This window comes from Schistocerca nitens, chromosome 1, assembly GCF_023898315.1.
Source record: "Schistocerca nitens isolate TAMUIC-IGC-003100 chromosome 1, iqSchNite1.1, whole genome shotgun sequence".
Lineage (NCBI taxonomy): Eukaryota > Metazoa > Arthropoda > Insecta > Orthoptera > Acrididae > Schistocerca > Schistocerca nitens.
The window spans coordinates 233,740,038-233,765,841 of NC_064614.1; the positions used below are offsets into that span (position 1 = coordinate 233,740,038).

Consider the following 25,804-nt stretch of genomic DNA (forward strand, 5'->3'; position numbering starts at 1 on the left):
TGCTTAATGAAATGTATAGGTTATTGTTAGGATTTCTTTTTAATTACGGCCATTCTTTAGAATTAATTATTTGAAGTCAGGTTATCTTCTTTTTTTTTTTTTTTTTTTTTTTGAGCAGTCAGATTGCGTTGCGCTAGGATATTGTGGGTCTCAGTCATTCAGCGATTTAAGTACAGCCACACTAATTTAAATAAAGATGTTTCAAGGTCATTGCCTTGAACTGAGTAATCTTTAACCTCCTTGTACACCATTTGCGAGATCCAGCTAAAACATTCCACCTGTGCTGCCGTGTTCTTCAGCTTAAAAAATTCTTGTGTGAGACGTAGTGGATCAAAATCAGATAGAATAGCACCGAAACATGAGAGATGAACAGTTTTTTACTTTCCCATGCTGCGTGAGTAACTTTTACTGTCTGATCTTGAAACAGATCGAGAGTAATTCTGACATTTAACAGCAGAGATGACTAATTATAATTGTAAAAACAATTTTCACCATTCGAGCAGTACGACGAACTTATTGCCCAATAAACCTAATCTGTTTCCAAGTTACTCTTCAAGACCTCCCCTCTTCCTTTATTCGAAAACATTGCTAAATCATTAATGGCATAGCCAGTTCATTTCAAAATACAATTTGTGGTATGAATGTAACGATACTCCATAAAGCTGACTCTGCTTTGCAATTACTCAACCTTTGCATATCAATTACGCTTCTGACGTGGGTCGAAGAAAGGAAGCCTGGATAATTTTCTTTGGGGAGAAAATGCGGTCGGACACATTCTGGAATAAAACTTAATATAAATGGTTTCACGTTGGTTCCCTGATTTGGCTTTGATTGTCTTAACTGTTTTCCTGAATTCTGGTTACAGGGTCTCCCGTATAACGCGAATATACTGTCTGCAACGTTGGATAGACGCAAAGGAAAAGGAGAGGGTGATTCCACAATCTGGTGAAGCTTTGCCATTTTAATCGATTGAAAAGACCACTCCGTAATCGGGATATAAGCTATGCAATGCAGCTTTTGGTTATGAATAGGTTGTAGGCTACAGCGTAAAACACAAAGTTACATTATTGTTAGCTTACTGTTAGAAACTATTTGCAGCCACGCCGGTGTTTTAAAGGCATACGGTCGGCTGTTGGAAAGAATAGACGAGTTTCTCCGTGCATGCTCGCGTAGCTCCCCATAAATCGAAATCTGAGGGAGACGCTATTTCAAGAGAATGGTTCTTGTTCTCAGCATTGTATTGGAAAATGATTTCCAGAGAACTTTATGTTCCGCTGCGCTTACATCTTCACTCCACCGCACTCTTTCTCCTAACGTTGCCATAGCACTGACAGATATAGTGGTACAATTTTGTTTAGCGCTCCTCTGTTTTCTCTCGTACACTCATCGCGTGATTCCAGCTGAGCGCAACCCGTAATTTTACGAGCGGCGGTACTTCCTGCTATTAAGAGAGCGTTTACTACATACAGTCTCTTGCAGATGGGCCACACGCAACACGGCACATGCCGCGCGCGTCCTTGAGCTCTGCTGTAAGGATGATGTCACCAGTTATATTAAAACGAAGTCTCTCATGTATTAAACTGTACTCTCGTTGTATCGGAAGCCAATTATTTCATAATTTGCTACACCTGTCGAGGGACATGAAAGGGAATCATTGGTTGGGAAGGGAGTGAGACTCGGTTGTAGCCTCTCCCCGATGCTGTTCAATCTGTATATTGAGCAAACAGTAAAGGAAACAAAAGAAAAGTTCGGAATGGGTGTTAAAATCCATGGAGAAGAAATAAAAACTTTGAGGTTCGCCAATGACATTGTAATTCTGTCAGAGACAGCAAAGGACTTGGAAGAGCAGTTGAATGGAATGGACAGTGTCTTGAAAGGAGGGTATAAGATGAACATCAACAAAAGCAAAACGAGGATAATGGAATGTAGTCGAATTAAGTCGGGTGATGCTGAGGGAATTAGACTAGGAAATGAGACACTTAAAGTAGTAAAGGAGTTTTGTTATTTGGGGAGCAAAATAACTGATGATGGTCGAAGTAGAGAGGATATAAAATGTAGACTGGCAATGGCAAGGAAAGCGTTTCTGAAGAAGAGAAATTTGTTAACATCGAGGTTTGATTTAAGTGTCAGGAAATCGTTTCTGAAAGTATTTGTATGGAGTGTAGCCATGTATGGAAGTGAAACATGGACGATAAATAGTATAGACAAGAAGAGAATAGAAGCTTTTGAAAAGTGGTGCTACAGAAGAATTCTGAAGATTAGATGGGTAGATCACATAACTAATGAGGAGGTATTGAATAGAATTGGGGAGAAGAGGAGTTTGTGGCACAACTTGACTAGAAAAAGGGATCGGTTGGTAGGACATATTCTGAGGCATAAAGGGATCACCAGTTTAGTACTGGAGGGCAGCGTGGAGAGTAAAAATTGTAGAGGGAGACCAAGAGATGAATACACTACGCAGATTCAGAAGGATGTAGGCTGCAGTAGGTACTGGGAGATGAAGAAGCTTGCACAGGATAGAGTAGCATGGAGAGCTGCATCAAACCAGTCTCAGGACTGAAGACCACAACAACAAAAACACCTGTTGGAATGTCTACTTTCACAGTAGTGTCGTACGTCTGTTAATTTTTTTAATGCAATGTTATGTACGAAGAAATGTTCTATAAAAATACACAGTGAAATTAGGTTAGAACTTGATAAATAAATCTGCTGTGCATCTCATCAATCGTAACATCGTAGTAGCCTTTGACTATACGGTTCATGAGTAACAATCAAACCTCACAGTACTTCGGTGCTAGCGCACATGGAGATGTGAAATATAATGGTAACTTGGATTCGGTGGCAGATAACGAAATTTAGATGCTTCAGTTCATTCGTCGGAAACTGGTACTTTTCTAGTGTCTGGTTGTTGCATATAAATCCTTTACACAGACTATACTTGAGTACCGTTCAAGAGTGACAGAACCATATCAAGTTGTGCCAGCAGGAGACAGAGAGGAAAGAAGTCGGGACTGGCAGAAACTCGAAGAAAGACGCCGAATGTGACTTTGGTTTCAGGGCAACATAAGCGAACGTATTTTAGCTTCGTATATATTATTGCCGTACGGAATATAAAGGTAAAATCAGACCACTAACAATTCCCAGGGGCATAGACACATTCATCTTTTCACGCTCTGCAAGTGAATTTGAAACTGTGATCTGCGATTCAATAAATAAATGTCGTGTGACTAGGGCCTCCCGTCGGGTAGACCGTTCGCCGGGTGCAAGTCTTTCGATTTGACGCCACTTCGGCGACTTGCGCGTCGATGGGGATGAAAATGATGATGATTAGGACAACACCCAGTCCCTGAGCGGAGAAAATCTCCGACCCAGCCGGGAATCGAACCCGGACCCTTAGGATTGACATTCTGTCGCGCTGACCACTCAGCTACCGGGGGCGGACTGCGATACAACAAAAGGTGCCTTCCACCACGTACGTTTGCAGATTGTAAATTTAGGTGCAAAAGTTGGTAACTAAAGGCGATGAATCGTGTGGTCATCAGCGAAAGTATTAAATCGTTTAAATTAACTTTCAGAACGAGGCGTGGGCTCTAGAATAACTGTACCTCCTAAACAGTTTGAAACTACCTCTGCCTGAGCTCTACGGACAAAGCAACCTCTTTGGTAACGGTCCGCAGCTCGTGGTCTAGTGGCTACCGTTGCAGCCTCTGGATCACGGGGTCCGGGGTTCGATTCCCGGCCAGGTTGGGGATTTTTCTCTGCCTGGGTGTTGGTGTTGTCCTCATCATTTCATCGTTATCATCGTAATTCGTGACAGTGGCTAGACTGGATTGTGTACAAAAAATTGGGCTGTGTAAAAACTGAGACTTTGTACGGGCGCTGATGACCGTGCAGTTGAGCGCCCCACAAACCAAACATCATCATCATCTTTGGCAATGATCGAGGCAAGTGCAAAGAAATCACAAGTTAATTTAAAATTAATTTTATCGTTACTAGATCAGAGAACAAGCCTCGAAGAACCTAAGATTCCATTTCCATCATTAAATTGAATGTTTCTCGTAAAAATGTCACGTTAAAGGACAACGCCGTATGTAAAAGAAGATAAAGCTACCACATTTTGCTGGAGCGTTCAGGGAAAATACTCACTGACAAGTATTGTTTCTGGTAGATGTTAGTGGTACCTCCAGGCTCATTTCGTTCATTGATGCGTATCTTCTCCAACTATACGATGACTCAAGGTGCCCTTTATGAGGAACTTCGCTTGTTACACGATTTAACTTTATTTTGAGACCATGCTACATACAGCATGTAAGGATGCTGTTTATATCAGTCGAAAGTACTTGGCTATGATATTACATAATGTTTATTAATGTTAAAGAAAACGGTTCTCCATCAATACCAGATTTACACACACTGAGCTGACAAAAAGTCATGGGACAGCGATATGCACATATAAAGATGGCGGTAATATCGCGTGCACTTGGTATAAAAAGCCAGTGCTTTGGCGCAGCTGTCATTTGTACTCACATAATTCATGTGGAAAGGCTTCCGACGTGGTTATGGCGGCACGATGGGAATTAACAGACTTTTAACGCAGACTGGTAGTCGGAGCTAGACGCATGGGACATGCCATTGCGGAAATCGTTAGGGAATTCAATATTCCGAGATCCACAATGTCAAGCATGTGCTGAGAATACCACATTTCAGTAGTCACCTCTCACCACTGACAATGCAGTGGCCGATGGGCTATGGCAGCAGACAACGGACGCGAATGCTTTTGCTAACAGCACGACATCGCCTGCAGCGACTCTCCTGGGCTCGTGACCACGTCATTTGGACCCTAGACTACTGGAAAACCCTGGCCTGGTAAGATGAGACCCGATTTCAGTTGGTAAGAACTGATGGTAGGGGGTGGCGCAGACCTCACGAAGCCACGGACACAAGTTGTCGGCCGGCCGGTGAGGCCGAACGGTTCTAGGCGCCTCAGTCTGGAACCACGCGACCGCTACGGTCGCAGGTTCGAATCCTGTCTCGGGCATGGATGTGTGTGATGTCCTTAGGTTAGTTAGGTTTAAGTAGTTCTAAGTTCTAGGGGACTGATGACCTCAGAAGTTAAGTTCCATAGTGCTCAGAGCCATTTGAAACATTTGAACACAAGTTGTCAACAATTCACTGTGCAAGCTGGTGGCGGCTCCATAATGGTGTGGGCTGTGTTTATGTGGAATGGCCTGGACCTCTGTTCCAACGGAACCGATTACTGGCTATACAGGGTGTTACAAAAAGGTACGGCCAAACTTTCAGGAAACATTCCTCACACACAAAGAAAGAAAATATGTTATGTGGACATGTGTCCGGAAACGCTTACTTTCCATGTTAGAGCTCATTTTATTACTTCTCTTCAAATCACTTTAATCATGGACGGGAAACACACAGCAACAGTACGTACCAGCGTCACTTCAAACACTTTGTTACAGGAAATGTTCAAAATGTCCTCCGTTAGCGAGGATACATGCCTCCACCCTCCGTCGCATGGAATCCCTAACGCGCTGATGCACCCCTGGAGAATGGCGTATTGTATCACAGCCGTCCACAATACGAGCGCGAAGAGTGTCTACATTTGGTACCGGGGTTGCGTAGACAAGAGCTTTCAAATGCCCCCATAAATGCAAGCCAAGAGGGTTGGTCAGGAGAGCGTGGAGGCCATGGAATTGGTCCGCCTCTACCAATCAATCGGTCACCGCATCTGTCGTTGAGAAGCATACGAACACTTCGACTGAAATGTGCAGGAGCTCCATCGTGCATGAACCACATGTTGTGTCGTACTTGTAAAGGCAAATGTTCTAGCAGCACAGGTGGAGTATCCCGTATGAAATCATGATAACGTGCTGCATTGAGCGTAGGTGGAAGAACATGGGGCCCAATCAAGACATCAACAACAGTGCCTGCCCAAATGTTCACAGAAAATCTGTGTTGATGGCGTGATTGCACAACTGCGTGCGGATTCTCGTCAGCCCACATATGTTGATTGTGAAAATTTACAATTTGATCACGTTGGAATGAAGCCTCATTCGTAAAGAGAACATTTGCACTGAAATGAGGATTGACACCTTGTTGGATGAACCATTCGCAGAAGTGTACCCGTGGAGGCCAATCAGCTGCTGATAGTGCCTGCACACGCTGTACATGGTACGGAAACAACTGGTTCTCCCGTAGCACTCTCCATACAGTGACGTGGTCAACGTTACCTTGTACAGCAGAAACTTCTCTGACGCTGACATTAGGGTTATCGTCAACTGCACGAAGAATTGCCTCGTCCATTGCAGGTGTCCTCGTCGTTCTAGGTCTTCCCCAGTCGCGAGTCATAGGCTGGAATGTTCCGTGCTCCCTAAGACGCCGATCAATTGCTTCGAACGTCTTCCTGTCGGGACACCTTCGTTCTGGAAATCTGTCTCGACACAAACGTACCGCGCCACGGCTATTGCCCCGTGCTAATCCATAAATCAAATGGGCATCTTCCAACTCCGCATTTGTAAACAAACATTGCACTGACTGCAAAACCACGTTCGTGATGAACACTAACCTGTTGATGCTACGTACTGATGTGCTTGATGCTAGTACTGTAGAGCAATGAGTCGCATGTCAACACAAGCACCGAAGTCAACATTACCTTCCTTCAATTGGGCCAACTGGCGGTGAATTGAGGAAGTACAGTGCATACTGACGAAACTAAAACGAGCTCTAACATGGAAATTAAGCGTTTCCGGACACATGTCCACATAACATCTTTTCTTTATTTGTGTGTGAGGAATGTTTCCTGAAGGTTTGGCCGTACCTTTTTGTAACACCCTGTACACGGTTATGTTCGGCTACTTTGAGGCCATTTGCAGCCATTCATGGGCTTCGTGTTATGGATGACAAGGCGCCATGGCACCGAGCCACAATTGCTTGCGACTGGTTTGAAGAAGAGTCTGGACAATTCAAACGGAAGAATTGGCTACGCAGATCGTCCGACATGAATTGCATCCAACATTTATGGGACTTAATCGAGAAGTCAGTACGTGCACGAAATCCTGCACTGGCAACACTATCGCAACAGGTTGGAAATTGGATTAGTCCCGGGAGGGGCGGGGGGGGGGGGGGGGGGGGGAGAATGAACATCCGGTAGTTCTTTCGTTTCGTTCACAAAATAATTTTTTCATATTAACGACAATGTTTTCTAAATATGACATGCACATCAAAATATCGAAAAAAAATGCATCAACTGTTTTCCCAGGCTACCTGTTTATGAACTCAAACTTCTAATATCATCTCATAAAATTCCAAATCTTTTTTCTCTTCTTTAGAAGGGTTCTCAAATACGTCTCGTATGTTTTATGGGCAAATGAATAGCTCGTTCAGAGCCTTCTGAATGGCGACGCTTGCCTCGGGCTTGAATTTTATTTCGGGCTCTGTTTGAAAGAACCTTTCTATCCAGAACCGTTCTCGCTTCCCGCGCCCGGGTTCCCGAGTTCGATTCCCGGCGGGGTCAGGGATTTTCTCTGCCTCGTGATGACTGGGTGTTGTGTGCTGTCCTTAGGTTATTTAGGTTTAAGTAGTTCTAAGTTGTAGGGGACTGATGAACATAGATGTTAAGTCCCATAGTGCTCAGAGCCATTTGAACCATTTTTTTTTTTATCCAGAACCCATCTCCATCATTTAAATGGGAGAGCGACTACGACAAGACTTCCAATGAATCTGACAAACAGCCTGTACTGTTAAGACCTTTGACATTTTTAAGTGAGCTGTCTCATGTAAGGATCGTGATGACAAGATGAGATCAGCATGCGTACATAGACATATTTTTCCCTAGCTCCTGTACTGTTAAGACCTTTGACATTTTTAAGTGAGCTGTCTCATGTAAGGATCGTGATGACAAGATGAGATCAGCATGCGTACATGGACATATTTTTCCCTAGCTCCTGTACTGTTAAGACCTTTGACATTTTTAAGTGAGCTGTCTCATGTAAGGATCGTGATGACAAGATGAGATCAGCATGCGTACATGGACATATTTTTCCCTAGCTTACTACGCTAATGGAATGGAACAGAACGTTCCTGCAACGTATCCTCCGCCATGCATTGTAGAGTGGCACACGGATTATTTGTACAGAAGTGTATGTAGATTGTGAAATTATCAAAATAGTCGATAAGTCCAGTGTCGAACTTATATTGTATAGGGTGACACCAAAAAGTTAGTGCAGTTGCAAAGACTTTGAACTGGATCCAGTGATGAGCAGTATAAAGAATTTTCGGGCATAATAACACAATCTACTCGCTATTCAATACAGTAAGTCGACCTGACTAGGTATTACAAATTAAGATACAATATACTGGAATATACTGCAGTAGGCGCTCTGTAAGTCTTGAGTGTATGAGACATTACCGTCCCCAAACGGGACATGTCGTTGCATTAAACAACTATACTGTTTGGCATGTACATTGCTTGCATTCAGTATTGGTATCTACGAGTTGCCGACGGATGATTCGTCAGTCCTCAAGAAAGAAGTCACCCGCTCGGGAATAGTATTGTTAGCAGTTGAAATTTGTGCAAAATCTCTTGCAAGGGACTATTTTTGGTACGGTCAGCTTGTAGTATTTCATCTACCAGCTGATCTGCAGGTGCGTCAGCATTTTTATTCACAAAAGGGGAAAAATGCTAATACAACGTATAGCAGCCAAAATGTTGGAGATCACAATCCTCTAAAATCGAGCTACGAAAAAATCGTTTCGTGCAAGATGCCAACCTGCTTCCTCAAATTATCAGTTTGTCGCTATAAAATTGGAATATTTCACTCACAAATGTGGGATGGTTACGCATATCATGCTCTCTTGGATGCAACTCAACTGTTTCCACGTTCTACATTAAATCGCAACATTTTAGAGAACAGAAAAACTTGAATTTCATGTTATTCCACATACGATATTCATATACCAAATATTTCCGAACCATAAAGATTTGTATCGCTAGTAAAAGGCGTACCGTAGACATACAAGGGCTGATTGAAAAGTAATGCCTCCACCTTCGTAACTCTTCAAAAGTTGGCAGCATTGGTATGGGGCAGGTACTGGCTTGTTCCGTAGCCTCTTCTCTACAGCTCCAGTTGGCGTGAAGCCTTAGCGATGAACGGTTGTGCTGTTACAGTGTAAAGTATGGAACCCTGCGCAGATGGTCGGATAATGCGAATTAAGCAACGTGCAGTCATTGAATTATCGACAGCAGAAGGTGTCACCCCAGAGGAAATTCATCAGAGAATGAAAGTAGTTTATGCTGATTGTGTTGATGTGAGTACTGTGCGTCGTTGGGCGAGTGAGTTTAAAGATGTTGAGGCGGGAAAATCTGACCTTCGTGACAAACAAAGAGTTGGGCGTCCTGTGGTTGCAACCACCGAGTTTCACAAGCAAAATGTTGAGAGATTGATTCAGGACGATCCTCGTATCACTCAGAGAGAAACTGCAAGCAGAATCGGCAGTTCACAAGAACGTGTGGATCTCATTATTGCTTTGCTTGGCTATCGTAAGATCTGTGCACGATGGGTACCCAAGATGCTGACTCATGCAATGAAAGCGCACAGACTTGAAATTTTTCAGGAACCCCTCTCGCTTTACGAGAATGAAGATGACGTCTTTTTCCATTCACTTGTGACGGGAGGCGAAACGTGGGTACACCATTACGACCCGGAGACGAAACGTCAGTCTATGGAATATCGACTCGCCCAAAAAAATAAATTCAAGACGCAGCCCTCAGCTGGAAAAATCATGGCCAAGTGTCCTGGGACGCAGATGGTGTTATCCATGTTGATTTCCTTGATCTTGGAACAACAGTAAGTTCAGAGCGTTACATCACAACGCTGCGACCTCTGAAACGACGGCTAACAAGGGTTCGAAAGGAAAAGGGAAATGTTTTCCTGCAGCATGTCAATGCCAAACTACACACTTCACGTGCCACCACAACAGAGCTTCAGAGACTGAATGTCACCACCGTACGGCGTCCTCCATACAGTCTAATTCAGCATTGTCTGACTTCCCTCTGTTCCCGATAATGAACGAATATAAGCGGGGCGTCATTATGCTTCTGATGAAGACGTTGAGAGAATTGTGAGACTGTGGTTGCGGAAACAGTGTCGACTTCTTCCGTGACGGCTTCAGAAACTTGTTCATCGTTGGCAGAAATGTATCCAATTGGCTGGTGATAATATGGAAAAGTGAATTAAATATCACATTCTAAGGATTATTTCTGCGTTTAATTTATTAAAATATTCCCATCCAAACCCAGTTAACGAAGGTGGAGGCATTACTTTTCATTCAACTCTCGTACTTGCATAAGCCATCTCCGCTGAGAGGAATGGAGTTTGGGGTGATAAGCTGCGCCCTGTAGATGGTTTAATGCTTTCTGTAACTGAAAATCATGCATTCTGCCACCTATATTGCTGGACCGTGGACAAAAGCACCGACCATATCTGGACAAGATTGCCCTGATCGACGAATACCTACCGTAATCGTGAAATTGGAATCTCTTCCTGCATCGTTAGCTACTTTTCCATGTGATTGGTTTGTTACATCATGCTGTGGCCAATCAGCTGTTATTTTACCAATGCCTAAACCACAAATTCTGGTACAAAATGTAACTGACCAGGAAAGTACTTGGGATCGAACAAACACAAATACACCTAAATCGTGTGAGAAATAATGTAAAGGTCTCTTATTGCACTAGTGATACTCGCGCATCTGCAAAACTCTGCAGTCGTCCGTTAGAGGCCTCTGCGTATGCCATGCCGCATTGCACACTGACCTTCCGGTATGCCAGTCGGGACCAGTAGGGACGGTGCAGTGTGCCTCTCAAGTTGCGTTTTGTGACATTATTTGTGTACTGAAGCGTCAGATGGCTCGGCGATTGGCAATCAATCCTGCTAATGTATTGCGATTGGTTGAGATGAAGTTACGAAGAACCCTTCTTCGTGAAGATGGTATTGGTGTAGAAGACGAATCATTCGCATGTTTTCTGGTATCTATTATAGTGCAGAAATATGAGAATAAGTTAGAAACAGATACTGTTGTAACACTAACACATAATGATGATGATAGGGATGATAATGACGAACAACTCATTGCAAACGGTAGTGCTACGGCAAGTGCGGGAAGAGGCGATGGAAGCAGTGACGGACAATACCAACCATCTCCCAAGAAGAAGGTTAAAGTTGCAAGTACCATCACGGCGTTTGATGACAACACACTGGAGAACATGTACGATGATTATTACGTAAGAGGTTTCGACACATACGACAAGCTTCTGAAAAGATACCCTAAACTGAAGTCTAAAAGCAATATTAAAAACATACTGGATTACGTGGCAAAGAAAAGAGAAGGAAATACAGTTTTCAAAGGAAATCGTACACTGCTGTTCAAGACCATCAAGGAGCGTGTAATGGCAAAATTCGATGAAGCGCGAGAATGCGGTTCCGCCGTTCATTATTGGCATTTACAACATTGGGCATTGGACGTAGGCAGAAATCTCGGGTGTACAAACTTTACAGCTTCACTAGGATTTATTACTAATTTGAAAAAGGAGTTTAGGATAACATCACGCCGTATCACTATGCTCCAAGCACGAAAAGATAAGGATGACGAAGAAGAGCTGATTGAAAGAGCTCAAACGTTTATTGCTGACGTCAATGAGCATATCACGAGAGAAAACATCGATATTAGTTCTGTATGGAACTGTGATCAGAGTCAGTTCAACTATGAACTTTCTTGTGACAGAACACTATCCATGAAAGGGAAGAGAAACATTGTCGCGATGTTGCAATCAGTTAACTGTGCAACACATAGTTACACGATCGATGTTGCTATATCAATGGACGGACGATTGGCAGACAAACTCTATATTTGCTTCCAAGAATCCAGTGGTAAGTTTGGACCCCGCGTGTCAAGGGAAACAAAACGCGGTGCCCTCCAAATGTCGTCGTCGATGCAAATGTGAGTGGGAAGCTGAAGATGAGGAGACAACATCTGAAGACGTTTTTTCTGTCAGTTTTGAATCCACATTTGTCGAGAAAGTCATTAGTACTTTGTGACTCCTGGTGTGGACATAAGGATGAACGAATACTACTGGAAGCATCTGGCGGAAAACATGTAGATTTAAGAATCATTCCGCCTAAAACTACAAAACATGCACAACCTCTGGATGTGTATTTCTTCAGGCAATATAAAATATATGCCAAGAGAATAACAGACTTCATTAAACTACGTTCCAGTAATATGCAGCCGAAATTGCACGACAGATTCTTTATCATGAATATGCATTCTGTCATTTACAATCAGTTATCTGCAGCAGTATACAGACCAATGCTTCGTTACGCGTGGTAGAACGCTGGCTACGATATTGGTGAACCAGTGAACAACTTCAAAAGTGTCATTGACGTGGCGTTCAACACTGATATTATAGAATGTGCAAATACGACATGCGATCAATTTGCATTTCTTCACTGTGCGTTTTGCAGTCATTCGTATTGCTCGGAGCATTTTATTGACATTCCGCATTTACATTTATAGTTAAGATTGCTGCACTGCGTATGGCGTCTACAATTACGTCTACAGTGATATCTAGAGCATGACTGCAGAGTTTTGCAGAGAAACGACGCCCACCAGAACATTCAGAGGTACGTAATGGTCCTGTAACCAAACGTTCATACAGATCTGTTTGTTGGAGCCCAAGTACTTTCCTGGTGAGATATGGCATTACCTTTATGCGTATCGTAGTGATCGTTCAAGCCGAATCATGACTCCCTGATCTCAGATACTCTCACTATTAATTAAGAATGTAGTCGACACATTTCCCATAATAATACGATACAGCTGTTTTCCTAGCCATTCTAGACACATAGTTCTCTATAGAATGTATCAAGATACCCTGTCCAATATCCTCTTCTGGCCAGTGTGTGAAGTGTAGAACAGCACCACAGTCCTAGTCTTTGCGCTCGTCATTCGACGATCTAGGACAAACGAAAATACAGAAACGAAGTAAAATTACATTTGTGTTCATGTTGAATATTTGGTGTCTCCTATCTGCTGATGACGTGGATACGCCGTAGTAAGAACAAACCAGCGCATTCCACACAGTGCACTTAAGAACGGATTTAAAATTGAGGAAATCTCATTTACTTTTAGGATTAGTCCGCGCTAAAAGCGATTGATAATGTATTTGCGGTAGATAAGATAATTCTGACTTCTTGACTTTCATGGGACTGAGAATTTGCTTTTAGAATGCTTATTCAGACCTGGCTGCTGTAAATATATCTTGGTGACATTACAGTCTCACTGCATAAATGTTCTGTACATTCATTGGTTCTGAAGTGAAATAACTAACGATCTACTGTTTCGCCTTACATTTGCTCGCAACCTAGCTTGACTGACATTCTGATTCAAGTTTTGCGCAATGCACACTTATATTCTGAAGTTCCTTAAGATACAATTGCTAATCTTTAAAAGTTACAGAAGTATATGACTGCTTTACTTAATTAAAGCCCTCGGAAAGTGCACCTTAAGATGATCAGAATTATCTCGGGGCTGTTGCTAGATTTATTATTCAAAACTAAACTTGATTTTAGTCTTGCTTTCGGAGGAATCGTGCCACTATACATCGTGTATTCGTAAATCTATCGTGCGTTTTAAAGATGTTGCTTAACAACAAAACAGCCTTGTCATAGTTCTGTAAGGCTCCACAAATGTTTCACGTCTGTTGCTATACTACATTGGTTTCACGTCTGTTGCTATACTACATTGAGTTTAATGTTATTGTTTGAATTAATTAAGTTCATGCAATAAGAGACAACAATAAAAGGTGTATACATCTAGAATGACATTTGAACTGACGGCACTGTTCTGTTGTTTCACTGCGTTTGTTTATTTGCACTTTAAGCGCAACTATGAGACTGAAACTGCAGCTATGTGGACGAGTAACGGTTTCTTTTAATTCAGGACAATCATAAACGCAAATTGAATTTTACAGCAGAACCGTACGTTCTCTAGGCTACTGTTTAAAATTCATGCACAACAGTGTGCTGACTACGTCAATATAAACGTTTCATCGACACAAATGGAAGTATTCACTTCACAAACCAGGCCGAGATATTTGTTACGAAAACCTTTTACAATCTAAAAGATACCTACTCCGTGAAAGGTATTATCAGTAGAGCGACGCTATTTTCACATGATACATCGGATTTTTCCTCGAACTGAAAAAACACATTGTTACCATAGATACAGTTTTCCCCGACAAGAGGTGCTTCAATTGTGTCCGTAGTAATTGCGCAACACAGTTGACAGTGCAAAGACGATGACACGTGTCATATTTGATGGCGATCAGTAGTCACTGTCGGCAGACGTTGTTCAACAATATACACAGAATTGAATAAAATTTCAATTGTTATTCTTGTCATATGATGCCAAGTAGCTTCTTTCACTGTATCCAATGAAGTCAACTGACGTTTGTACGTACCTATGTACCATAATGTCACCGGTAACTACATGAAAACGGTTACTATCAGGGGACCTTTGGGCCTATTGAGAACACGATGACGACATAGAAGTCGCTAAACATTACATCCTTTGTGTGGCATCTTCCGACCCTGCACATAGTTTCTGCAAAGAGGAAACAATATTTCCTCTTACATGCGCCACATAACATCCAATTGTAACTCAGTTGTTGTGAACATTCTCAAAGAAAAAAGGCTCCTATAATGAATACCCAGTGAATCTGCATCACGCTGCCAATATTGTTTGTGCACATACTTCCTCATGCAATACAAATGGTTCAAATGGCTCTGAGGTCATCTGTCCCCTAGAACTTAGAACTACTTAAACCTAACTAACCTAAGGACCTCACACACATCCATGCCCGAGGCAGGATTCGAACCTGCGACCGTAGCGGTGGCGCGGTTCCAGGCTGTAGCGCCTAGAACCGCTCGGCCACTCCGACCGGCTCATGCAATACAAGCGCCTCGTTTGTCAATAAGATTTTTGTAGCTATTCTGCAAGTTTTAAAGTTTTTCAAGTTTACCTCTTCAATTCTCGGTTCGGTACACAGTTTTAATCTGCCAGGAAGTTTCACGTCTTTAAGATGATCGTAAGGAATTGTAAGAAATACAACTTTGCTGCATTCCCCTTACGAACAGGTTGCTGCTCGTGTCTCAGTCTCATGCTGACATCGTAATCAGATTTAAGAGGTATTTTGTGTCTCCGAAATCTAGCTCAAGTTTACACACGGCCTCCGTCTTCAGATGTTTCAGTGATGAACAAGACATAGGTTCCTTTCTGTTCACTCTTAATATCACGCGCCAACATACGGGAACACAATAATGTATTTTATATGTTTGGAAAAATCTGTTTCCAGAAAGAAGGTTTACCTTTCTCCGCAGCTAAAGTCGTTAACGCATGCTAGCACGGTGGAGTTTGTCCCGGAGGGAGCTGCTTCGAATCCTGGAGGTCAACAAACGCTCATAAGCAGCGTTTACCCCGGAAGAGGAGGTTGCGATTTACAGTTTCTAAACGCTGGACCAAGAGCAAACGTCAAACTCTCTAGAGTTTCGCAAGGAAAGAAGGAATATGGGATTGTTAAAGGTGCTCAGTCTGTCGAGTGGTTGGATGGATATTGCTAAGTGGAGAAGGACATGTGTTGGCACCAGTTTCACCCTGTCTGTACCATGTTCACCAACAGACCGAACACGACATCGCACTGCATAAACACATCTATGCTATTCAAGTGACACTTCGTACAGGTCAGAGGAAGGCAGTGACAAATCACCCCTATTAGAACTTTAACTATAGAAACAGTTTGGGGACCCAGCGTAGTCTGCAATGCTCTACGACTGGTGAGTCTTATCAATAAAATATCCCACATGTAGACAAGATGCAACAGCGGTTGCTAATGCACGCTTGTGCATTGGCGTTTCACTCAAAGGCGAATCTTGGTGGTCGAAGAAATGTTCGTTTTCAGTATTTGGCCGACAAGGGGAAGAGATTTGGTGACGTGCAGTTTCTAAACAACAGATTTTGCACCAATGTCCTGAGTTAAATTCCAGAGCACTCGGCACTGTCTCATGGAGCGCGGACACGTGACACTGTTGATGTTGATCTGTTTGTGATAGGGAAGCTGAGCCCGTTGGTCCCCTCGGTTCAAAAAAATGGTTCAAATGGCTCTGAGCACTATGGGACTTAAGATCTATGGTCATCAGTCCCCTAGAACTTAGAACTACTTAAACCTAACTAACCTAAGGACATCACACAACACCCAGTCATCACGAGGTATAGAAAATCCCTGACCCCGCCGGGAATCGAACCCGGGAACCCGGGCGTGGAAAGCGAGAACGCTACCGCACGACCACGAGCTGCGGACCCCCTTGGTAGAAGTAGGCTGTACGCAAGCACCTCGCTTCACCCACTTCCTCATCTCTTATCGTCAACAACAAAAACATGATGCTGAACTCTAAACGCACTTGTTGCAGTTTCCTGCTCTGTACAGAAACAATGAAAGTGCTAAATTTACACCTCACAAAGACAATATACAATTTTTCGCTGGGAAGGGAAGTTAGTCGACTGAAAAAGACCTCCAGGTGGTCCTTCGAGCCAATAATGTAACGTGGATTTACCTTTTTACTAGACATTATTTACTAGACATTACAACAAAATTTTTAGTTCCTCAGTCTGACTTATATTTATCCATAGTATAAAATCATACTGGAAAGTAATTTTGGCAGAATTGTAACTGTCAAAGCATTGCGCTTTCCTGAAAAATTTATACATGCTAAAAATAAATTTCTTTTGTTTTCAAAGCAAATAACATGTCTTTCGCAGCGTTTATATGGAACTGCGTCAAGCTACTGGTAACGGTTTTCGAGTAACTTCCTTTTTTCACATTCCTGTTACTTTCACATCATCTGATATTTTACCTTATGGGGAAGCAAGGGTGAGTTAGTTCGTATTATCAAAACCAACTTCTGAATTTTGTTACTTCGAAATCATTCACCCCGCAGCACTAGGTTATGAATGGGTTACTGGTGACAGACGGTATCCGTTGTGTGGATCAGGATCACCTGGTAAATGGGACTGCTGCAAGGGATGGATGGATCGGTCGCTGAGGATTGTCAAAATTAACAGGTACTAGCAGTTACGACTGGTGCACGATACTAGCGATGTGGCGACATGCAGCTGCGGCAGTCGCAGGCAGTGGCCCGGAGTCCCACGGGACAGCCAGAGCGCGCAAGGAAACCGTACCCTGTTCCGGTAAGCGCCGAAGGCATCGGTGGCCGGACGTAACGCGAGCGCGTTGTCACTGTGACGCCAAGAGAAGCACTGGCCGCCGCTGCAGCTCTCCCGCTACGTTTACCCGCTGTACAGTTGGCCACGCCGATCTACCACGTGACTCTGTCGGCCGGTGGGCAAGGTGCACACGTGGGGGTCGATGACCATTGACTCAGTCGCGGCCCCCGCTGCTGAGAGATCCATCCGCCTCGCCGCTCTGGCTTACCATCTTATTTTTGTGCGGGAATGTTGGCAGCAGTGCAGTCCGCTCCAAGTGTCGCGATGTGCGACGTGTATTTCGGGAAGTCCGCGTCACAGGATGTCGCTGATGGATGGCGTGAGCTCATCTCGGACCACAACACTTACTTTGCGAAGCTTCCGGTAGTGCTTCTTTCAGGCAAGACTACTCACAATTCAGCTACGCCAATTATCCTGCGAGGGATTCGGAGAACTTGCATATAGCTAGTCATCAGAGAACTAAATGTAACCGGCACTTGCGGAAGAAACCAGTTTATAGGTTTGGGATCGATCGAATGAAATCTTCTATAATTTCCCAGATTCACTTGAAAGTAATGGTCGGTGACGGCTCCTTAAGTAAAGTCCCAACGGTTTCCTTTGTTCACTCTTAACCAGCTGCTTGTGATATGCAAATGATTAGCTTTTCAGAGCATTCTCACAAGGTTGGCGCCGCTGGCGACACCTACAACGTGCTGACATGAGGAAAGTTTCCAACCGATTTCTCATACACAAACAGTGGCTGAACGGCGTTGCCTGGTGAAATGTCGTTGTGATGCCTCGTGTAAGGAGGAGAAATGCATACCATCACGTTTCCGACTTCGATAAAGGTCGGATTGTAGCCTATCGCGATTGCGGTTTATCGTATCGCGACATTACTGCTCGCGTTGGTCGAGATCCAATGACTGTTAGCAGAATATGAAATCGGTGGGTTCAGGAAGGTAATACGGAACGCCGTGCTGGATCCCAACGGCCTCGTATCACTAGCAGTCGAGATGACAGGCATCATATCCGCATGTCTGTAACGGATCGTGCAGCCACGTCTCGATCCCTGAGTCAACAGATGGGGACGTTTGCAGCACGAATAGTTCGACGACGTTTGCAGCAGCATGGACTATCAGCTCGTAGACCATGGCTGCGGTTACCCTTGACGCTGCATCACAGAAAGGAGCGACTGCGATGGTGTACTCAACGACGAACCTGGGTGCACGAATGGCAAAACGTCATTTCTTCGGATGAATCCATGTTGTGTTTACAGCATCATGATGGTCGCATCCGTGTTTGGCGACATCGCGGTGAACGCACATTGGAAGCGTGTATCAGTCATCGCCATACTGGCGTATCACCCGGCGTGATGGTACGGGGTGCCATTGGTTACACGTCTCGGTCACCTCTTGTTCGCATTGACGGCACTTTGAACAGTGGACGTTACATTTCAGATGTGTTACGAGCCGTGGCTCTACCCTTCATTCGATCCCTGCGAAACCCTACATTTCAGGAGGATAATGCGCGACCGCATGTTGCAGGTCCAGTATGGGCCTTTCTGGATACAGAAAATGTTCGACTGCTGCCCTGGACAGCACATTCTCCAGATCACTCACCAACTGAAAACGTCTGGTCAATGGTGGCCGAGCAACTGGTTCGTCACAATACGCCAGTCACTACTCTTGATGAACTGTGGTATCATGTTGAAGCTGCATGGGCAGCTTTACCTGTACACGCCATCCAAGCTCTGTTTGACTCAATGCCCAGGTGTATCAGGGCCGTTATTACGGCCAGAGGTGGTTGTTGTGGGTACTGATTTCTCAGGATCTATGCACCCAAACTGCGTGAAAATGTAATCACATGTCAGTTCTAGTATATTTGTGCAATGAATACCCGTTTACCATCTGCATTTCTTCTTGGTGTAGCAATTTTAATGACCAGTAGTGTATATACACTAATCAGCCAGAACATTATGAACAGCCGGCCGCGGTGGTCTAGCGGTTCTGGCGCTGCAGTCCGGAACCGCGGGACTGCTGCGGTCGCAGGTTCGAATCCTGCCTCGGGCATGGGTGTGTGTGATGTCCTTAGGTTAGTTAGGTTTAAGTAGTTCTAAGTTCTAGGGGACTGATGACCTAAGATGTTGAGTCCCACAGTGCTCAGAGCCATTTTTGAACCATTATGACCACATATCTAATATCCGGTATGCCCACCTTGGCACGGATAACAGCGGAGACGCGTCCTGGCATGGAAATAATGAGGCCTCGGTAGGTCGCTGGAGAGAGTGGGCATAACATCTGCACACACAAGTCACTTAATTCACGTAAATCCTGGGAAGGGGGGGGGGGCAATGAGCTCTGACGCCACGTTCAATCACATCCCAGATGGATTCAATCGCATTCGTATCTGGCAAGTTCGGGGGGGGGGGGGGGGGGCAGTACATTAATTGTAACTCGCCACTGTGTTCCTCGAACGTGGTCTTGTGACATGGAGCATTATACTGCTGAAAAATGCCACTGCCGTCGGGAAAGATGATCATCATGAAGGGGTGCATGTAGTCTGCAGCCAGTGTACGATACTCTTTGGCCGTCATGGTGCCTTGCGCGAGCTCCACCGGATCCATGGACGCCCACATGAAAAAAAATGTTCCTCAGAGCTTAATGGAGCCGCCGCCAGCTTGTCGCCGCCCCGCAGCATACGTGTCAAGGAGCTGTTCCCCTGGAAGACGACTGATTCGCCCCCTCCCATCGGCATGATGAGGAATGTATCGGGATTCGCCAGACCATGAAACGCTCTGCCACTGCGCCAACGTTCAGTGCGGAAGGTGCCCGTCACAGTCGTAGTTGACGATGTCATGTTGTTAAAATTGGCACATGCATGGGTCGTCGGATGCCGAAGCCCATAGTTAGGAGTGTTCGGTGCACTGCGTGTTCAGACACACTTGTACTCTGCCCAGAATTAAAGTCTGATGTTAGTTCCGGCACAGTTCACCGTCTGTCCTGTTTTATCAGCCCTACCCTTCGACATTTGTAATGAAGGGGGCCACCCAACTCCTCGACATCACCTTGGTTTCGCCACGTGTTACAGACACTCACTGCGGCACCCCTCTAACATCCAACTGGAAGTGTCGTGCAGTATCCGAAATGCTCATGTCGAGCCTCCAGGCCATCACAATATGTCCTCGGTCAAACTCAGACAGATCGCACACCTTCCCCATTCTAAACACAAATAGCATGCTCACTGATTCTACATGCACCGCGCGTGTGTCTGACAAGGAGTCATTCCTCGCCAGGTGACGCAGGTCATAATGTTCTGGCTGGTCAGTGTATATGAAGAGTAGAAATATGAAACGTTCCAATGCATACAAGTTTCTCTGATTTTAAAGATGCTGCAGAAACACTCTGTCAATGCATGCTTTTAAGATCTCTAAAACCAATGTGACCAAAGTGTCCCACATTCACATGGTTATTAAAAATTCTTACTCTGAAACAGAAACATGGAGAAATGTTAATGTATTCAAAAGAGGAAAGAGCATAGCTGATGTATGCCACGTATTGTTTCATCTGAAAGAGCAATTATGTTTATCAGATGCAAGATAGAAAGACCTTTTGACAGTGTTACCATTTCTTCCTCAGCAGCATGGGAACTCTACAGTAAACTTCGCAACTTATGATCCCAAGAATGGAGTAACAGAATTTAAACAGAAGAAACAGAATTTAATATTGAGTGACATTTTCTTGAATTTAACTTTGTTATTCTCTTGTAAATAATTTTAAAATAATTGAGAAGTTTTTTTAATTTTTTTATTTTAAGTTTTATTGTTATTTATTTATTTATTTATTTTTTTCGCTACGGTTCCACTAGTTAAAGCGTAACGGCTATATTTCTGTAGTTGTCACAAATAAAGCCGGCCGCGGTGGTCTAGCGGTTCTGGCGCTGCAGTCCGGAACCGCGGGACTGCTACGGTCGCAGGTTCGAATCCTGCCTCGGGCATGGGTGTGTGTGATGTCCTTAGGTTAGTTAGGTTTAAGTAGTTCTAAGTTGTAGGGGACTTATGACCTAAGATGTTGAGTCCCATAGTGCTCAGAGCCATTTTTTGTCACAAATAAAAGAGTAGTGCCTCAGCGTTAACGGCACTTGAAACACAAACTTTCTGATTAAAGCTCAGAACCAGTCATTTGCCTGGTATGGAACTTGGAACGTTCTTAATAAATAGTTTATTTTCTAATTTGTCTCACTTTTTTGCAGTAATGATGTTGTTGTTGTGGTCTTCAGTCCAGAAACTGGTTTGATGCACCGGTTTGATGCACTATCCTGTGCAAGCTTCTTCATCCCCCATTACCTACTGCAACCTACAAGTCATGACGTAAGCGATATAATTTGCAGTATCAGAACACCTTCTCAATCTCTTTTTATACAAAGCTACGCACAAAAAAGAGATACGTTGTTTTTCTGGCTCCCCTGACAAAGGTGAGATTTATCCGCCGTTGTATCAGAGTGATCAACGCCACAGACCCTCATGTGGGAGACTCAGGTTCGATTCCCGGTACTGCCAGGCATTTTTCCTTGGTGGGAGGAGTGGACTGCTGTGCGCTGAGCCTCGTGATGCCGACTGAGGAGCTCCCTGATTGAGAGGCAGTGACTCCAAGGTAGACCCGTCGACAACGGCCGGAAGTGCGGTGTGCTGATCCATGCCCCTCCAAAACGCAGCCGATGCTGAATGCTGAGGATGACACGGCGGTCGGTCGAATATCACGTGGTCTTCAGGTGCCTGATCACACGGTCTCCTTTTAATATGAGATTTGGCACTTAGAACGTTTGACATTTTCACTCTTCTTCTATTCTACACTCTCAAGTTAATAGAGTGTTCTTATAAAACGCACAGTATTGTTCGAGTGTAAATCGCATTTTGTCTGTCTGATATATCTTCAGAACACTTACCATGAGGAGGATATTTCTTAATAAATTTAGTATTTACTGTGACTGAGACGCTGAATTCATACTGCTGTCAGACCGTTGTGATTTACGTTTCCCCGCGATTTCCAGAATTTCTTCAGTCGAATACCAGCAGAAATAACGCGTGTGATTTCCTGCCCATCCTTGTACATCTGAGCTGTTGCTCCACGTCTTACGATCTCAAAGCCGACGGGCCATTAAACTCTAACCACCCTTCCTTTAACTTTCTTGATAAAATTCCCTTATTAATCGTATATAAGACACTATCAAATTTAAACGGATATGTTATGTGATTAACAGTCTACGTTTCGAAGAATGTCCAACTTCGTCAGAATTGCCGATCTTTGAGTAAGACATCCGACCATAAAATCAAATAAAGTAATTTTCAAATCAACTGAGAGCGACTGGCCATCGTTAACAGACCTTATCACAGTGGAACAAAGGCAAATGAAAGTATGAAGAAGATTGTTCTTGCTTTTGTAAGATTCGTACGTAATGGAATTCCGTTTGCCGTGTGTCCTTTATGATCAGTCATCTGAATGCCACCTTTGAAATATGTGTTGTGTGTTTTCGTATCTTAACCTCTTTGGACATTCAGTATTTGAGGCTGGAATTGTGAAACAGAAAACTGGCACAGTATTAGCCCAAATTGGTGTTTGCAAACCACTTACAGTACTCGAGGATGATTAGAATTCCGTTGACATCGAGACTAGGTGATTAAGGACAAACTGCTAAAGTTCCCTTCTAGCCAGGTAGTCGTTAATCTGATACGCGGTTGCGGTGCAGTTCTGGCTCACCTCATTTCTACATCTACGTCCACATGATTACTCTGCACTTCACAATTATGTGTTTGGAGAAGGGCCGGCCGCGGTGGTCTCGTGGTTCTAGGCGCTCAGTCCGGAACCGCGCGACTGCTACGGTCGCAGGTTCGAATCCTGCCTCGGGCACGGATGTGTGTGATGTCCTTAGGTTAGTTAGGTTTAAGTAGTTCTAAGTTCTAGGAGACTGATGACCACAGATGTTAAGCGCAATAGTGCTCAGAGCCATTTGAACCATTTTTTGTTTGTTTGGAGAAGGTGCGTAGAGCCATTTTCAGACATTTTCTCTAGCGTCCCACTCTCGAACAACGTGGGGAAAGAGATGAACACTTACATCTGTCCGTGCAGGCAATCATTTCTCTTATTGAATCACGATGGTCATTTCTCGCTATAGAAATGGTAGTCAATAAGATATTCTGGCAATCGTAGGGGAAAGTTGGTGATTGAAATTTCGTGGAAAGATCTCGTCACAACGATAAACGCCTGTGTTTTAATGACCACCAACCTACAGTAGCTCGTTTATCATACCGTGACACTCTTTCCTCTGTTTGGGGACAATATAAAAACGAGTCGCTCATCTAAGAACTTTTCCGATATTATCCGTCAGTCCTGTCTGGTGAGGACCCCATATCGCCCAGCAGTATTCCAGAAGAGGACGCATAAACGTAGCAGACGCAGTCTCTATAACGGTGAATTTATTGCAATCTTTCCATACGGAAACTGGGATCTTGCAGTGTTTCGGTACCTAGTTTCAAGATATTATAGCGACATCTCGAACAATGATAACTCGTACCGAATTTTCTGAATTCATTGATACCAGCTTGAGCGATTTCTGCTGTAAGCTAAGTGGCCACGAAACTGGGGAGACATCCGGTGACCTTGCTGGTCAAGGCACGATTTGGGCAGCACGAAGACAAGCAGTAGAAACTATCGCCGGGTGCCGGCGGGTTATCTTGCTGAGACGTAAGCCCAGGATGGCTTGCCGTGATAGACAACAATGGGATTCAGAATGTCGTCGACGTACGGCTGTGCTGCAAGGGTGCCGCTGATGACGACCAATGGAGTTCTGCTATGAATGAAATGGCATCCCAGACCATCACTCCTGGTTGTCGGGCCCCATTCTTGCCAACATTGCCGAATAGTGGCATCGCTCCTATTCAAATGTCGAGCGATTCGCCGATTACTCCAACCAGTTTGTTTGAGCCAACTACATGTCCTCCCTCAAACGCTGACATCTGCGTGTATTGTTCGCGCACCTTTCGGCGAAGTATAGTTACTGTCCAACTGAGTACACGAAATAAATTCGCCATTGTATCGACATGTCCCCTGTTTGCTATCCTTGCCAGGTGTACGGTTGACCGCCAAAGCTGAACTCCTTCGGTTTTTTTTTTTCAGTATATTTCCGCTGTGTTAAGGTAGGCAAAGCAACATACACCATCCGCAATGTAAGTTGGTAGCCCATCTTGAGCTGCATGAAATATTTCCGGGGGGGTTTCTTTTTTCCCACGCTGTATTACCGAGGTATAGATTTCTTATGGGAATGGAAACTCGGCATAACTTACACAGTGACCAAGCTACCCACCTACTCTGCCCACAGTGACCAAGCCATCAATCTACTTTGACCTCTAGAGGTTGTTGAATTTTATTAAAACATCTGACAAAGTGACAATTTTATGCAGTTGTTTTCACTAAAGAGAGCAAAATTGTGTCAGTATCTGTTCCAGGAATAATGACTGCTTGTTGCAACACAGCCGGCCGGTGTGGCCGAGCGGTTCTAGGCGCTTCAGTCTGGAACCGCGCGACCGCTACGGTCGCAGGTTCGCATCCTGCCTCGGGCATGGATGTGTGTGATGTCCTTACGTTAGTTAGGTTTAAGTTGTTCTAAGTTCTAGGGGACTGATGATCTCAGATGTTAAGTCCCATAGTGCTCAGAGCCATTTGAACCATTTGTTGCCACAAACTCAATCAATATGGCCAAGTAGTTGTACAACGGAGAGTCAAAATATTATGACCACTGCCCACCGCGGTGCTGACTGCCGTCTGATGGTGTTGCGGGCACGTGACGCTTTGAAGAAAGACTGTATGCGGAGCAGAGACAAATGTGAACTTTTTCTAGCGACGTTATGGGTCACAAATGCTGAAATCCACTGACGTAAGAGACTTTGACAAAGCGCAAATTGTTACTGTCCAGTGCCTGGGAACGAGCATCTCGGGAAGGGTGAAGTCAGTCAGCTGTTAGCGTGCCGCTGTCGAGAGCATCTGTGGAAAGCGGTGAAGGACGGTGAAACCACGAGACGGCGAATAGGTGATGACGCGTCATCGCAGAACGTGGAGGACGGAGGATTGCCCGATCTGTGAAGCAGAACAGGCGGCGATCTGTGACAAATGCGACGACATAATGCAATGCTGGTGGGAGACACATGCTTCGGAGCACATCGTTCAGCGCGCATTGTAAACACGGGCCCAGGAGTAACGACCCCTACGTGTTCCCATAACGACATCGATAGTTACAATTAGAATGGGCAGAGGCTCACCGAGAGTGGGCGGTGGATCAATGAAAACGTGTCGCCTGGTCGTTACAATCGAGTTACTTGTTAAACCAGACTAACGGACGTGTTCAGATACGCCGTCGTCTGGGCGAACGGCTGCCCAAAACATGCGCGGCACCATGGAGGCACACCGGAAAGGGCAGTAATGTG

The 25,804-nt window shown here is 44.4% G+C and overlaps 1 protein-coding gene across 2 annotated transcripts in view; it reads right to left on the minus strand.

Moving 5' to 3' along the window:
- LOC126246439 (uncharacterized) overlaps positions 1 to 25,804 on the minus strand; it is a 367,197-nt gene that overhangs the window by 80,296 nt on the left and 261,097 nt on the right. Inside the window, exon 1 of one of the 2 annotated variants that reach the window (XM_049948396.1) lies at positions 17,308 to 17,456. The exons of the other annotated variant lie outside the window; for it this stretch is intronic. Coding sequence (XP_049804353.1) covers positions 17,308 to 17,333 — 26 coding nt within the window. The 5' untranslated portion in view covers positions 17,334 to 17,456. Of the gene's footprint in view, positions 1 to 17,307; positions 17,457 to 25,804 lie in introns of those variants that run through there. 2 annotated transcript variants of the gene reach the window in all.